This window comes from Ochotona princeps, chromosome 7 (assembly GCF_030435755.1).
Source record: "Ochotona princeps isolate mOchPri1 chromosome 7, mOchPri1.hap1, whole genome shotgun sequence".
Lineage (NCBI taxonomy): Eukaryota > Metazoa > Chordata > Mammalia > Lagomorpha > Ochotonidae > Ochotona > Ochotona princeps.
This window is the reverse complement of record NC_080838.1, coordinates 6,148,986-6,165,503: the sequence shown is the minus strand read 5'-3', so window position 1 is coordinate 6,165,503 and position 16,518 is coordinate 6,148,986. Positions and strand designations below refer to the sequence as shown.

Below are 16,518 nucleotides of genomic sequence, written 5' to 3'. Positions count from 1 at the left end.
TATCTTAAAAATTCAGTAAGTTTCTTAGAAGGCTTTTTTCTGTCTTTTGTTTCTTTCTCTTGTTTTTTTTTTTTTTTCTTGGTGGTCTCTTGTAACAGCTCAAGAAGAAGCTGTCCTTTTTTATTATTCAGACACTCTCTTGCTTTTTTTAAGAGTTATTTTATTTTTATTGGAAAGACAGGTATGCAGAGAGGAGGAGAGACAGAGAGGAAGATCTTCCGTCCGATGATTCACTCCCCAAAGTGGCTGCAATGGCCAGCGCTGAGCTAATCCGAAGCCAGGAGCCTGAAGCTTCTTCTAGGTCTCCCAGTTAGTGCAGTGTCTCAAGGCTTTGGGCCATCCTTGACTGCTTTCCCAGGCCACAAGCAGGGAGCTGGATGGGAAGTGGAGCTGCTGGGATTAGAACTGGTGCCCATATGGGATCCTGGCACTTTCAAGGTGAGGACTTTAGCCACTAGGCTACCATGCCAGGCCCTCTTTGTTTCTCTTAAAAACAGGTGTGTACAATGGAAAGTTATTCTCCTACATGGCGGGGAGGTACTCCAGTGAAAGCATGATGGACTTGGGAAAATTCACGATGGACACACATTATGATTCAAGAGAGAACAGAGGGGAGGGGAGGGAAGTTGTGGAAGGGAGAGGGAAGAGCCCACTGCCAGCTAAATTGTATCAAAACAAGCAAACAAGCAAACAAACACAGGTGTGAAAGGCAGGACAGGCTATCCATCCTCTGGTTCACTTCCCACATGGGACAAGTGCCAGGACTGACAGACCAACGGGAGGACCCAGGAAGTCACCCTGGCTCTTCTGTGTGGATGGCAGGACTCAAGTCCTCGAGTCTGCTGCTTCTCAGGCCTCTTAGCAGGGAGCTGGGCTGGAAACGGAGCAGCTGGGACTTGAACTGCCGTTCCAGCATGCTGTGTGGGTGTCCTAGCACTGGCTAGACTTTCATACCATAGTGCCTGCCCCTGTGTATTATTTCATTCAAGGGAGTTTTGCTTTAGAGTCTATAATATTGCACTAATTTTTGTAAATTAGTATCTGAATCCATTTTCCAATGGTCTATATGCTGTATTAATCCTATCCTGTTTATATCTGCCCTCCTGTGGTCTTGGGAGCATCATTTCACACTCCTTTGTTCAACAGCAGTCAGCCCATAGATCCTCTAATACTTGTCTGAGACTTCTAAAATCCATTGCATCATGGGGAATATAAAGGTTGTTTTTTTTTTTTTTTTTTAATTTCCAAGTATCTGGAGTTTTTCTTGTCTCTGGCAAATCTGCTGCCTCTTAACCTGTCTTCTCTGGGACCTCCCCCCGCACAAGATTCTAAATTAATTTCAGGGTTGTAAGGTATAGAATTCTCCCTCCCCTCAGTAAAGTCTTGGTAAAAGTTCTTACATGGTTTCCCCTTGGATTAGACTAGTCTATTTAGTTTATAACAAATAAAAAGTTGTGTTTTCTAATAAAATCAAACAGCCCTAAACCGTTAGATGAATTATAACTTCAGAGGCTATTAATTATATATATGTTACAAATGCTAATTAGTAATTCACTTTGTAAGCCTTTGATTTTTATGCCCATTAGTTAATGAATACCTTTGATTGATTTATAGATATAGAACTCTGGTGATGATTTAAAACATTTTTGGGTTCCAGATTCTTTTCTCTCTCTCTTCATTTCTTTCTTTCTTTTCTCTCTCTCTTCATTTCTTTCTTTCTTTCTTTCTTTCTTTCTTTCTTTCTTTCTTTCTTTCTATCTATCTATCTATAAAAGATTTTATTTGTATTTGAAAAGCAGATTTCACAGAGAGGAGAGACAAAGATCTTCCATCCACTGGTTCACTCCACAAGTAGCTGTAACATCTGGATCTAAGCCAATTTGAAGCCAGCAGCCAGGGAGTTCGTCCTGGTCTCCCACATGGGTGCAGGGTCCCCAGGCTTTGGACCTTTCTCTGCTGCCTTCCCAGGTCACAAGCAGGGAGCTGGGTTGGAAATATAGCAGGTGGGACACAAACTGGCGCCTAGGTAGGGGATCCTGGTTTGTGCTAGACAAGGATTTAGCCACTGTGCTGTTGTTTTGGGCCCATCCTTCTGTTTTAAAGACAACTTTTAGGGATAACTGAATTTGTGTGAAGATCACAAAAAAATGTATGTTAAATTGCATAGATTATAAGTGAATTTTTAAAATATTGCCACTCCCATGAGGTTAAATCAGTTATGAATGAGCTTATATTTTAAAAGCTATGAAGTCAGGCCCAGCACGGTAGCCTAGTGGCCAAAGTCTTTGCCTTGTACGCTCAGGAATCCCAAATGGGCGCCAAGTTTCTGTCCTGGCTGCTCCATTTCCCTTCCAGCTCCCTCCTGTGACCTGGGAAAGCAGTCAGGACAACCCAAAGCCTTGGGACCTTGCACCCGCGTGGGAGACCCGGAAGAAGCTTCAGGCTCCTGGTATTGGATTGATGCAGCTGCCGGCCATTGCTGCCACTTTGGGGAGTGAATCATTGGGTGGAAGCTCTTCCTCTCTGTCTCTCCTCCTCTCTCTATATCTGACTTTCCAGTAAATATAAATAAATCTTTTTTTAAAAAAAGCTGTGAAGGTAATCAGAGCACTTAGAACACGAGTGGAATAGCGTTAAGCTGTCTTGTGGGCTTCAGAAATCCGAGTCTGTGTTGCCCTGTGTGTCCGCTCTGGGTGTTACTCGGGCTTTTCTGGAGGTGTAGGGGCAGCTTCCAGCTTCCTACGGCAGCTACTGTTCGGTGTAGGGAGCTGCTGATAGCTGCTGTTTTCCAAGCATGCAGAGGCAGCCGAAGTAACTGCTCCAACTTTCTTTCTTGTTTTACACTCTTGCTTTCTCTCCAGGTCCCTTCCTCCCCCTGCTCCAGCACAGTAGACTTCTTCGTCCCATCAAAGAGTGGTTCTCCCACCTTTGCTCAGCAGTTCTCACTGTTACTGAAAATTTTTCATTTTGATCAAATTTAAACTTTAAGAATAGTTGAAAAAAATAGTGTGGGCCTATTTTCCTTAGTGCTAGCATTTTATATACCCACAGTTACCAAAAGTAGGAAATTAATATTAGTATAGTATTATTAATCTATAACCCTTATCAGAATTGAATTTCATTTTCAACCACTGTCCTTTTTGTGTTCCAGAATCCCGCCCAGGAACCCACACTGAAGTTAGGTATTCCTCCGTAGTCTCTACCAGTCTGTAAGTTCCTCACACTTCCCTTGTCTTTCATGACCGTGATATTTTTATAAGGATACTAACCAATTACATTGTAGAAAGTCTCTTAGTTTGTGTTTGTTTGATGTTTTTTCTTGATTGTAGCAAGTTTGGCCTTTTTAGCAAGAATACCAGAAAAATGATGTTATGTCCATCTCTGTGTATTAAGATGTCTATTATATTATTATGTCTTATTACTTGGTTAAATCAGATGTGCTGTTTTGCTACTGTAGTTACACCCTTTTGCGTGTCAGCCGGTCAGCACCTTGTGGGAGATAGATGGAGACTGTAAGTCCTGCTTCTGCTCGTACTTTGGCCTCTACTTTTCCCGTCTGTCTGATGTGTCCTCTGTGTGGTCTTTGTTCCTTTCTGTGTATCTAATTGAAGTTCCTTGGTGAGGCTGAGCTGTTTCTTTGTCCTACTTACCTACTTCCTTTGTTTTTTTTTTTTTTTTTTTTTTAATTACAAAGTCAGATATACAGAGAAGCAAAGACAGAGAGGAAGATCTTCCATCCGATGACTCACTCTCCAATTGACCACAACGGCCAGTGCTGCACCAGTCTGAAGCTGGGAACCAGGAATCTCTTCTGGGTCTCCCATGCGGGTGCAGGGTCCCAAATCTTTGGGCCGTCCTCCACTGCATTCCCAGGCCACAAGCAGGGAGCTGGATGGGAAGTGGAGCTGCCGGGATTAGAACCGGCGCCCATATGGGATCCCGGGGCGTTCAAGGCGAGGACTTTAGCCGCTAGACCACGTTGCCCTACTTAGCTACTTTTCATCACTGTGTGTATTTCAGTCCAGGCCTGTCATTTCTGTTCTTGCTTATGCTGGTGTTGACCGTTACAGACTGCTCTGTTGGCTCCTGGCCTCTTCCCACAAACTTCTTATTACAAGTTTTCTTGCTTGCTTTACCAACACATGCTCCAGCCTTGTCTTGGATGTTTTCTGCTGCAACTTTGTTAAGAGTCTTGTTTCTTTCTACTGAATAATGGTGTTTCAAGATCTGTGCGCCAGCTGTACTTCTTGTTACTGGAATGGTGTGGCTTCCAGTTCTTAGTGGACAGGACTAGGAAAGGAAGCTCACACAGGCATGCATATGCATAGATTAATAATCATGACATCTATTCTGAATGCAGTCCAGCACTGTGGGGTTTGTCCCAGCATTTATTCTTCATTCTCAAACGGAAAAACCACGTTCTCAGTATCTACATTCTGCCCCTTTCCTCCCCTTCCTCACCATTCTCTGGGTCACTCATTTATAATACAGTTAGGTTCATTTGCTGCTGTGTCTATAGTATTTTGAGTTACCACCATATCCTGAATAGCTTTAATCTGTTGCTTTTACAGACATTTTTAATTTTTGAAGGATACACAAAACTTGCTGTGCTGCTCAGAGTCAGAGTTACTGACCCCCATTCCCACTGCCTCCACCCTTCCCTTGCTTACTTCTGTGGCAGCCTGTTTCTTTTGCTTCTGATTTAGCTTTCATTCATTTCATTTTGTTCTAATGAGTAGAGTTTTTTAAAAATATATGCTCCTTTATGCTTAAATACAGGTAGCATGTGATAGGGCTTGCTTTTTTGTTTGTTTGCTTTTTTAAAAATTAACAGTAAAGATGCATGAGAGAATATTTTCCAAGACATCCAGTAGATGCCCGAAATCTCATAAAATGGAACTCATCATATGTTGTATTTTTTTCTGTACTCATATCTACGTATGATAGTTTGTTTTATAAATAAAATACAGTAAGAGAATAATAGTAACCAATAATAGTACAATTATAAAAGTAAACTGTGGGCTCGGCAGCGTGGCCTAGTGGCTAAGGTCCTCGCCTTGATCCCATATGGCCACTGGTTCTAATCCCGGCAGCTCCACTTCCTCTCTCTCCTCCTCTCAGTATATCTGACTTTGTAATAAAAATGGAATAAATCTTTAAAAAAAAAAAAGTAAACTGTATAAAAGTTATGTGAATATGGTTTTTCTCTCAAAATATTTAATTGTATTTTTACCTTCTCACTTAAATGAAACAGTTTTTAAGAATAAATTATTTATTTGAGTGACATTGCTACAAAGGGAGGGAGTAGGGGAAAACAGACAGGGAGAGGGAGGGAGACAGAGTGAGTGAATATTCCCTCTGCTGGTTCACTCTCCCACTGACTGCAGTGGCCAGGACTGGGTATTGCTGAAACCAGGAGCCTAGAGGTCTTTCACATGGATGATAAGAGGCCCCAGCAGCCCTGCCATCCCCTTCTGCTTCCTTGAGCACATTAGGCATGAAGCTGACTGAAAGTGAAACAGCTGGGACTTGAGAACAGAACCCATTTGGAATGCTGGTGGTATGGCAGGCAGTGGCCCCACTGACCGTGCCACAGGTGAAGCACCTCATGGCCTCTCTTTGTCAGCAGCACTACTCTTGTGCTTGTGCCCGTTATTAAATAACATTAGAGTTACTTCATGTAACTATGTGACATTATGACAGTCTAATAACTGAACGTAGAGTATATGACAAGGATATGCTGGGCAAAACGATGTCCTGGATGGGAGAGATTGTCTTCCTTTTGCTCAAGTCCTCCATACTATATTGGGCTCAATCTTTTTCTCATACGTTTTACACACTTCTTAGTTTATTTCCAAATAATCTCCTTTGTTGCTTTTGTAAGTAAGTGAGATTTTTCTCTGTCATTTTATCCCCGATTATTGTTTTTGCATATGAGAGCTATTGATTTTTGTGTATTGATGTTCTATCTGATTTCTTCACAGAATTATTTTGAGTTAGTTTCATCATTGACTGTTTGGGATTTTTGTTCGGGCATAGGATCGTATTATCTGCAAGTACAGAATAGTTCTTTACCTGCTGTTCTTCTAGTTGAGCTTAATGTTGAATTGGGTAGCACTTCTAGTACACTGTTGAGTAGTGGTGGAAATGATGGATCATGTCTTACTCCTGATCTCAATGGAAATGTCTGCTTTTTCTTATAAAGAAAATGGTTATAGGATTAAAAAAATGTGTATCTGTTTTTGTCATATTGAGAAGGTACCTCTTAATACCTTAGTGTTGAATTTTGGGTGAATTTTGAATTTTGCTAAACATATTTCCTCTCAAGGTATGCAAGGAAATCTTGTGTTTCCCTTTAGATTTGTGGATATAATATATATTAGTTGATTTCTTAATTGAACTGCTGTGCTTCTGGAGTAAATCCCACTTGGTTGTGTTGTATTATTGCAATAAAAATTCTGCTTTAAACTGTAAATTGTTCCCTCAAGTGTTTTTCAACAGTGAAATGTTTCTTTGCAATGTAGTAACTGCCATAGTTTCTTACGTTTTTTGTGTGTGTGTCTTTTTCCTGATTGTGTTAAAGAGCTCTTTATGTATAGTTTGTGTTTTCTAAATGTTGGTGGCTACGTTAGAAGCAGGGTAGTTTATCCACTTTCAGTGAATTGAATTTGATTCAAAAAATGAACAGTGACATCTGTCATCAACACCAAGAGTACACATTGACATTCTGATTTTTACAATTGTTTCATATCTATAAACTTAATGATTTTTTTTGCCATTTAAGCATGCATTTTACATTCTGTGTAAGTGCTTTATTGTTTTTCTTTGCCTTTTTAAACACATAGATAATCTTAAGGTTATAAATAATTTTGAAAAGCAAATTCTGAACACAGATAAATTAGTGGCATATTTGTAGGAATTTCGGTGAGTTGATACATTGCCTTTTCTGTTTATTTTTAAGGTGTATTTATGGAGCCAGCATTGTGGCATAGTAGGTAAAGCATTCCATATGACATAGGGCTTTTCACTGAGTTATTTAACGTGTGCCTAACACATTTTACTTCTAGGAATGTCTGACTGCAGCAGTGATGTGTCTAGGCCCGCCGCAGAGGAAGTCCAGCCTAACGCTGAGGTGATTGGGTGGTCCTTACGTTGTTCTGTAAAGCCAGCCCATCTCAGTCAAGGGCACAGACTGTGCAGATCAACTTGGATGAAGCATGTGCTGTTTAAATCAGTTTGATTACACATTTTTCACAGAGGAGATGGGTGGAGAAGTGTCTCCATAATAGCAAATGAATTAGGAATCTGAAATTCTGGAGGTTAATTTATGTCACATAAACATAAACCTAAGAGCTGGAGGGTTTTTTATTTTTTTATTGTTTTTTTAAAGATTTTATTTATTTTATGTTATTACAAAGTCAGATACACAGAGAGGAGGAGAGGCAGAGAGGAAAATCTTCCGTCTAATGATTCACTCCCCAAGTGAGCCTCAACGGCCGGTGCGCGCTGATCCGAAGCCGGGAACCGGGAACCTCTTCCGGGTCTCCCACGCGGGTGCAGGGTCCCAATGCATTGGGCCGTCCTCAACTGCTTTCCCAGGCCACAAGCAGGGAGCTGGATGGGAAGTGGAGCTGCCGGGATTAGAACCAGCGCCCATATGGGATCCCGGTGCGTTCAAGGCCAGGACCTTAGCCGCTAGGCCACGCCGCCGGGTCACATACATTTTATGCACATAACCTGGTGGTAGTTTCATGCAGTGTTTTTCTACTGTGCCTGTGTTTTGACTGCACTTGTCACATGAGGTCAGATGTGGAAGTTTCCACTAGGATATCTTGTCATTGCCCAGAAACTTTGGCATTCTGGAGCACTTTGGATTTTGGGTTTTTGGGTTAGGATTTATTCTCTTGTGTGAATGGTTAAAACTGCTATAATATTTGTCATTTTGTTTTTTAGCTGAAATCAGCCTGTTACCATAGCATCTTAATATGATGTTTACCTAGTGTTTAGTAGATTCATACTTGCCTCTCACAATAGCTGTGTAACATGTAGATGAGGCTAACAATCCTGTAAGTGAGGAAAGTGAGTTACAAAAGTGAAGTGGTTTCTGGAAGTGAAAATGGGATCTTTAAATCCATGCCTCTTGATTCCTTCATTAGTTCTACAGCTTTGTTTGGGACCATTTCTCACTTGATACCTTGGATCCATGTTGGATTAACACTTTATATTAAATAGATTAACCATTTCAAAAAGACCCAATACAGAAAAAGATATCAAAGACCATTTGAATTATGAGTTTAGTAGGATTACTTTTTTTGTAGGCCAGCAAAAATCTGAATAATTTCTTGTGACACAGAAGGCATTTGTGCTTTTTAGTAATGAAACAGAATGTGATCTCTGTTGAGGATTGTGAGATGCATAATTAGTCTGCCAAGCACTGCGTCCTTCATTGTCTGAAACCATGACTAGAATTGAGCATTTCGCCTTCTTTTCTTTCACTGTATTTGCCCTCTTCACTGTTCTTTGTCTAGAATTGACTGAAATTAAGAATTTGGTTCAAGTTAGAAAGAAGTGTAATTACTTTGGATAGCAAAACAATGTATCTACTTGAATAGAAGCAGTCAGTGACCTAAATTTTGGAAATATTTCTCAGTGCTTCAGAGAATTGTGAAGTCAAATGAGATAGTACACACAGAAAGTAGAATTGCTTTAAAGTTACCATGTGAAAATCTGTAGGCTTGAGCCAGATGCATGGAAAGTATTAAATGTTAGCTCTTATTCCTTCACAGCTCCATTTGCAAGAGCATGCATTATTTATTTAAATCCTAGGCTTTAGTCTCATCTTTAAAATTTGGAAAACATAATTTACCCACCTCACAGGCCAGTTCGTGAAGGTTAAATGCAGTCATTAATGTTTTGTGCTGTGGCACTGTGCTTTGCGTGTAGGAGCTGTTCCATAAAGGCCAGCTGTTTCTGTGCTTTCTGTTGGGGGTCACAGTAGGGAGCTGTGAAGCAGTCAAGCAGGTTTGAAAACATCTGACCGTCAAAAAGTTGCTGGACCATTTTAGAGTTTATTACCTGGTATTCAAAACTATCCAAAAGGCAGTAGAAGGCCTTTTTCGTTTTCATTTTATCTACTTCTTTTTTTTTTTTTTTTTTTTTTTTTATATAATCCATTTTATTGTATTGTTGTTGACAATCTTTACATAGTTAACTATAGTTGAAGGAAAATCAAGAAAGAGAAGGAAAAAAAAAAAAAAAAAAAAAAAGGTTCAGGGGGATAGGGAGGTGGGCAATGCTATTATGTCCATATTGTTTCCATCATGTATCTGAGGTAAAAGGGGGTATTGAGGGAGAAGCCCCACCCGGTTTCCCGCCCACCCCAAGTCCCATATGTGGGGCATGCTCTGAGATATGTGCTCAAGTGGAGTTAATAGTTCTCCAGTTATGAGTCACTGCCAGTTTCGCTCGATGAGGTGGTCCACTGATTGATATGGTCCATCATGAAGTCTCCATTTGTCCCATATTTCGCTGCCAACATGTAGCTGAGATGAATGATTGTCCTATTCTGTCTTCTGTCTTTTCTTGGTTAGAATTCTGAGTCCAGCAGTTCAAGTGGGGAGATCTCCAAAGATACTTTGAGGTATTCCCAGACCAGATTCTTGTATGTTCTAGCAAGCACAGGGCCCGGCACAGTCCATCACCCTGATCAGCTGGTGGTTGCAATTGCTGTGTTGGTTCTGTTTTCAGTCCCGAGTTGCACTGGAACCAATGGGTGTTGCAGTCCAGTCTGGTTCGGCCCTTACATCAACCAGTGGGAGCTGCAGCCTAGTCGGGGCGACCCACAATAACCCCCACCAAGCCTGCCCCCTACCCTGGTTTGCCAATTTGTGTAGCAGAAGACCAGTCTGTCCCCCATCCCATTTGGCTCTGGTACTTGTCAATGGGTATTAAAGCTTAGTTCTATCTAATCGACTCAACCATCCAGCCCTCACAGATGTTGTTGAGTGCCTCTGTCTAGCCATCCCAGCCCCCGTCCTAGTTTTCATGCCCTCCCACGGGAATAGTGACCCAAGAAGGGGGAACCCACTTTTTCCCTCCCAGGTCTCTCTGTCCCGGTTTATGCACTCTTTAGGTGGTCCTGTGATTTGACTCGACAGAATTAGTCCCCAGTGCCAGCTTCTGCCAGCTGATGCTGTGGCCCTGATCTTGTCCACATGCAGCGCACAGGTGTTGTAGCCTTGCTTAGTCGTGTCTGTCTCTATCCCAGCCAACACTCTCCAGTGGGAGTGGTTGTCCAGCGAGGGGACCAGCCCCTTAACCCCCCCGCCAGCTCTGCCCCTCCCTTCCTGGTTCTCACGTGTGCTGGATGGGTGTTGCATTCATATCCAGTACAGGCAACCACGCCCTGGCGTTCCAGAATGTGTACTGGTTTTGTCGCAACCAAACCCGGCCCATTCCACACTCTGTTCTGGTGATCGGATTTGCCAGAGGATGACATGAACTGATTCAGCCTGGCCTGCTCCTGACCCATGCCGAATGCATGCCAGTGGGAAACTTTCCATGGCCTATTCTGGGCTGTTTCCAATCATGCTTCTCGCGCTTACCTGCAGGGACTGTGTCCTGCCAGAGGAGTTGCCCAGGCTCCTCCATCAGAACCCCTCCCAATGCCAGATTTTGCGCTTGCCAGGGGGTTCTTGAGCCAACCCTACTCAGTTCACCTCCTGTCCTAGCAGGAACAGTGGCTTTTCCTGGCTGGCTTTCACCCCATTCTGACTCTTGTTGTTGGATGTTTCAGCCCAGCCATGGCTCGTCCATACCCACATACAGCTCACACATGGCTCAGAAGGGGATTGAGACCCAGCCTAGTCAGTCCCACATCTACCCTGTTTCTCCATAACACCAGATGGTGCTGGGATCTGAACCGGCCTGGTGCATCCAATCCCAGCCCACACTAGTGCCTCGGGTGACTGCAACTGTTTCCTAGATAGAACGCAGCCCCCATTCCAGCACATACACCCCTTGGTGGGAACCTCATCCCAGCTGTGGCTTCCCAGATTGGGACCGTTCCTAGCTGTAAATCACGCACCTGCACGTGGTTGCTCCGAGGACCATTAGGTGCCAGCCTGCTACACAAGCCGGAGCTTATCTTTTACTTGATAGGTGTTCAAAGCTCAGCATTATTAAGGGATTGGAAGTTCTTCAAAGGAATAGTTACTGGCATTGGGAATCTTTAGGATTGACTCAGATCCCAGAAACAGTGGGGTCACTCTAGAGCTATCTCAGCAGCGATTCAGATGTCCAATACCCCAGAGCTCCCCAGCCGGGCGGCCAGTAGGCACAGCCTGGCGCCAAATGGCGCACTGGCCGCCCGGGCCCAGCCCGCCATGAGCCATGGGCACATGGCGGACTGGGTTCGGGATCCGAGCTAGACGTCCTCTCCCGCAGCCCTCGGCTCGCCTCTGGCAGCCGGAAGTTAAATCCTGCAGGCCCGAGGTTGCGCCCCTCCCCAATCCCGTTCACCCACCACCCAATGAGGGTGTTGGGTGGGTCCCGGACATGCCCAGTCACGGAGGCCTCCCCCCTCGGCGTACTCACCCCAGAAGGAAGCAGGCCGCACCCAGGCATGTCCGGGCCCAGCCCGCCATGAGCCATGGGCACATGGCGGACTGGGTTCGGGATCCGAGCTAGACGTCCTCTCCTGCAGCCCTCGGCTCGCCTCTGGCAGCCGGAAGTTAAATCCTGCAGGCCCGAGGTTGCGCCCCTCCCCAATCCCGTTCACCCACCACCCAATGAGGGTGTTGGGTGGGTCCCGGACATGCCCAGTCATGGAGGCCTCCCCCCTCGGCGTACTCACCCCAGAAGGAAGCAGGCCGCACCCAGGCATGTCCGGGCCCAGCCCGCCATGAGCCATGGGCACATGGCGGACTGGGTTCGGGATCCGAGCTAGACGTCCTCTCCCGCAGCCCTCGTTATCTACTTCTTGTAAGTCTAATGTCAGGGTCTTTCTACGTTACAAGCAAATAAAACCAATTTTAGCTCATTTACAGAGAAAAGCCATTTACTAAGAGAATATAGGGTAGGATACAGAAATAAGAGGGTTGGAAAATTAGAATCCACGCCACTGATCTGGGGATACAGATATGCATCCTGGCTCAGCAGTAGTTCAGACGTTGCTGAGCACAACTGGCCTTCTGCATTGCCAGTGGAACCCTCCGCTCAGAGGAGTGGTGCCTAAACTTGGAGGGGTGGTGCCCTCAGCTCTGAGGGGTGGTACCTCAACTTGGAGGAGAGGTGCCCTCAGCTTGGAGGGGTGGTACCTTCAGCTCGGAGGGGTGGTGCCTCAAGCTCAGAGGGTTGGTGCCTCACCTTGGAAGGGGTGGTGCCCTCAGCTCGGAAGGGTAGTGCCTTAACTTGGATGAGAGGTGCCCTCAGCTTGGAGGGGTGGTGCCTCAACTTGGAGGGGTGGTGCCTCAACTTGGAGGGGTGGTACCCTCAACTTGGAGGGGTAGTGCCCTTAGCTCGGAGGGGTGGTGCCGTTAGCGTAGAGGGGTGGTGCCCTTAGCTCAGAGGGTTGGCACCTTTAGCGTAGAGGAGTGGTGCCCTTGGCTTTGAGGGGTGCTGGCTGCTGCTAGTGGTCTCCCAGCAGTTCCTTCTTGCTGCTGTTGTTGATGGCCTTTACATCCAACCTTATTCTTGAAATATGTTTTTGATTTTAAGTTTGGGGCACGTGTCATTGATTTGGTGGAATCTAGTTCCAAGGTACTGTCCTAGGGTTTGGGAAACAAACATCAACAATGTTATTGTATCTTCTGTAATGCTTAGAGGCCTGGCACGTTTGCTTTATATCCTTTTTTGTGTGCTAAAGCAGTGCCAGGCTTAGATACTGCTGTCATTTAGGAAGGAGCTAGAGCTTTTGCCTAAGTTTCACAGCTGCTAAGTAGAGGCGCAGGCATTCTGCTCCAGATATTTGTCCACTTACCTGGGTTCGGCAGCTTTTATTTGGGACAGACTCTGCCCCTTCACAAGGATCATAATGTGGGGGCTTTCTCCAACGTTGGAAGAGGACTGAAGGTAGGTGGCCAGAAAGAGAGAGATACTGGGGCTGGTGTGATGGCTCTACACCTAGCCCCAGCATCCCATATGGGTGCTGGTTCTAGTCCTGGCTGCTCTTCTTCCTATCCAACTCCCTGCTTATGGCCTAGGAAACCATCAGAGGGCGACCCAAGACTTTGGGAGGCCTGGAAGTTCTTTGCTCCTGATTTTAATCAGCTCAGCTCCAGCCATTGGTGAGCCATTTTGAGAGTGAACCAGCAGATAGAAAATCTTTCTCTACTTCTTTCTGCAAACCTGCCTTTTGGATAAAAAGCAACTCTTTAGAAAAAAAAAGTGAGATATAAGTAAAACTTGGCTGAAGTCATGGAGCTTGGCAAAGTCCTGCATCTGTTTGCAAAGATGAGATGCAGCCCAGGGATTTTTCATTTGTGTTTGTGGCTTGCGCTGTACCATTCTTTAGATGCTCTCAGAGGAGATGCTTGGGATTTTCATCTCTGGAACAAATAGGGACCAGGTATATATGTGAGTTACACTTAAGATTAGGCAATCATTTATTATAGTGAGAATATCAGGGTAATTTATTTTTTGTGTTCAAGATGTTTTTTGGAAAATGGCAAAGTTCTTTGGTTGTTGGATCGAAGAGTTGTCAGCTGGTCCCTCCTACATCTACCCAGGTTCTCCAGAGCACCAGATGGTGCAGGCGTCTAGCCAGGCTTAGTGTACCCAGCCCCAGTCCACACTTGTGCCAAGGGAGGTTGCAGACATATCCGACCAGAATGCAGTCCCCATTGCGTCCCCCGCACTCTCCTTTGGAAACCCCAATCCAGCAAGGGTGTACTCTCACTGCTCCCGAACCGAGTCTATTCCCAGCCCTAGATTACATGTGTACCAGTGGTTGTTCTGACCCAGTTGGCTTACCCCCCTCACCTGTCTCAGCCTTTGCCTTCGATACTGTGGCATAGTATCCCTGGCTTTTCCAAACCAGTCTGTGTAAGAGCCTAGGTTGGCATGACATATGCTCCATCCTGATTTCTGTCTTGTGAATTGAGGTTTGCTTGGCCCTGCCCAGTCCACCCCCTTCCAGTTTCAGCTCGGCCCACCCCACATCCTATTTTAGGATGCATCTTGGGGTGCTGCTGCCTTGACCTGCCCAGACTGCTATGGGTTCCTTTACCCATAAGTGATGGCAGATGCCATGGTCACTCCTAGCGTAGCCCATTGTCACCCCAGCTCGCCAGCTAACCTGTGGGACTTGTATTTCCACAGGGTTGGGCCCACACTTCCCCCACAGAGTCTACTCCTAGACCTAGTTTTCTCGCATGCTGGTTAGTGTCTTGACCCTGCCAAATGAGAAGAATCCACTGTTCCACCACCCAGTCAAGTAATGGTACCTAGCCCTGCCAGACAGGCCCTCATCCATAGCTTTGGTGTGGACTGGTGTGTGGCAGTCAGTGGTGCACTATGCTAACAGCCCATCTCAGGATTCCTAATTGAGCGGGTGAATCAGTCTGGCCCAACTAGATCTTATGGACACTTGCTTCCAAACCATCAGGTCTCAGTCCCCACGCTTCCCTGAAATTTTCATGACCCCATTACTGGGAATCAACCAGAATTCATCCCTCACCTACACTAACACTGGCCTTATTCAAGGGTGTCCCTAGGCAGCAATTACATATCCTAAAAACCCCAGAGTTCCCTGGAGGGCGGCCAGCAGGCAGAGCCTGGCACCCAGTAGGCCGCTGGCCGCCCCAAGCCTAGGACTCAGTCACTGCTTTTTGGCAGTGGGTTTGGCCTGAGTCCCCAGCATTGGGTCTGGCCTGGCAGGGGCACCCCCCACAGCTGCCACACTGCAAGGAGCTGCTTTTGCCCCAACCCCAAGGCCCGAGCCCCTCCCAAACTTGTCCTGCCACAAGATGTTAGCAGCAGGGCAGGAGCTAGGAATTTATTCCAGTTCCTAAGTTTCCCTCATGGTGTATTAATCCTGAGGGAAGAGCTCTCTTGGGCCTGGAGAAAGCGAAGGACTCAGTCATTGCCTTTCAGCAGTGGCTTTGGCCTGAGTCTCCAGCATTGGGTCCGGCCTGGCGGGCACCCCCCACAGCCACCACACTGCAGGGAGCTGCTTTTGCCCCCAACCCCAGGGCCTGAACCCCTATTTCTTTTTATTGTTGTGGAATAATCCATTAAACCACAATTTATTTACTCATTAATCTGCTGGTGAACTTTTTTTCCTCTCAGTGAGTAAGCTACCATGAATACACGGAACACAAATCAGGCAGTTGTTCTCATTTCTTCGGTGACTGCATGTAGAATGGCTCAGCAAGTATAGCAGGAAGCTGCAATGATGACCAGAGCCAGGACTCGAACTTGGTACTCCGGTATGAATGTGAGCATCTCAGAACACATCTTAAGGAGTGTACCAAGTGCCCACCCCATCAGGCCTTTTCATTTGAGCCCTCACAGTGGCTGTTTTGTTGTGGCTTTCATTTGCATCTCCTGACAGTGATGTTGTCTCCTGACAGTTCATGTACTTCTTGCCACATGCATCTTCTTTTTGTGCTACAGTTTTGTCTCTTTGAAAATTTGGGCTTTCTTATTTAGTTACAGAAGTTATTTTTATATATAGTGAATATTTATGATTTTTACATCTATTTCATATATACGTATATGTGTAGCAGCTTTCTGCTTCTTGTGTTTATGTAAGAAATGTTTGCCGTCTCAGAGATGTGACTTCGCATCCGTCAAGGTAACCATATTTCTGCTTACTGTCCTCGTACTTTGTTCTCATTTTCTTTTTCTTTTTTAAGATTTTTATTGGAAAGGCAGATATGGAAAGACAGAGGAAGAGCTTTCATCCGCTGATTCACTCCCCAAATGGCTGCAACAGCTAGAGTTGCGCTGATCCGGAGCCAGGAGCCTCTTCCGGGTCTTCCATGTGGGTGCAGAGTCCCAAGGCCTCAGAGTATTCTCTGCTGCTTTCCCAAGCCTCAGGCAGGGAGATGGATAGGAAGCAGGGCTGTTGGGACATGAACCGGCACCCATATGGAATCCCACTGCGTTCAAGGAGAGGGCTTTAACCAATAGGCTACTATGCCAGGCAGCTCTCACTTTCAATTGAGTCACACAATGTGTGCTCTGGTTCTGACTCTGTTTGCTGAACATTATAGTATCTGTTGTGGTTTTCTCTCTCTCTCTCTCTCTCTCTCTCTCTCTCTCTTTTTTAGCAGCAACTCTCTTCCATTCTTTGTGATAGTCCATTGTGTCACTGTATCACAGTTTATTCAGTGGAAATTTAGATTGTGTCCATGTCTTGGCTATTGTGATTAAGGCTGCCAGGAAATGTCCTTGTAGTTGTCTTTTGCTGGACATGTGTGGTCTTACTTACACCAGTATTGTGTGAATTTAATTCGGCATACTTGCTAAACTTACTTTTAACATCTGACTTTGGATATTCTAACAGATATATAA

The 16,518-nt window shown here is 45.2% G+C and overlaps 1 protein-coding gene across 6 annotated transcripts in view; it reads left to right on the top strand.

Moving 5' to 3' along the window:
• The window catches only part of ARFIP1 (ADP ribosylation factor interacting protein 1), a 122,745-nt gene that overhangs the window by 8,370 nt on the left and 97,857 nt on the right, over positions 1-16,518 (top strand). For 2 of the 6 annotated variants that reach the window (XM_004598467.3, XM_004598466.2), the window contains exon 1: positions 7,111-7,132. The exons of 2 other annotated variants lie outside the window; for them this stretch is intronic. Coding sequence is in view for 1 of the 4 variants with exons in the window: in XM_058666752.1 (XP_058522735.1) it covers positions 7,070-7,132 (63 nt within the window). In the remaining 3 variants the exon portion in view is untranslated. Of the gene's footprint in view, positions 1-3,151; positions 3,210-7,067; positions 7,133-16,518 lie in introns of those variants that run through there. 2 more of the 6 variants (XM_058666752.1, XM_058666750.1) reach the window with 2 other exon arrangements.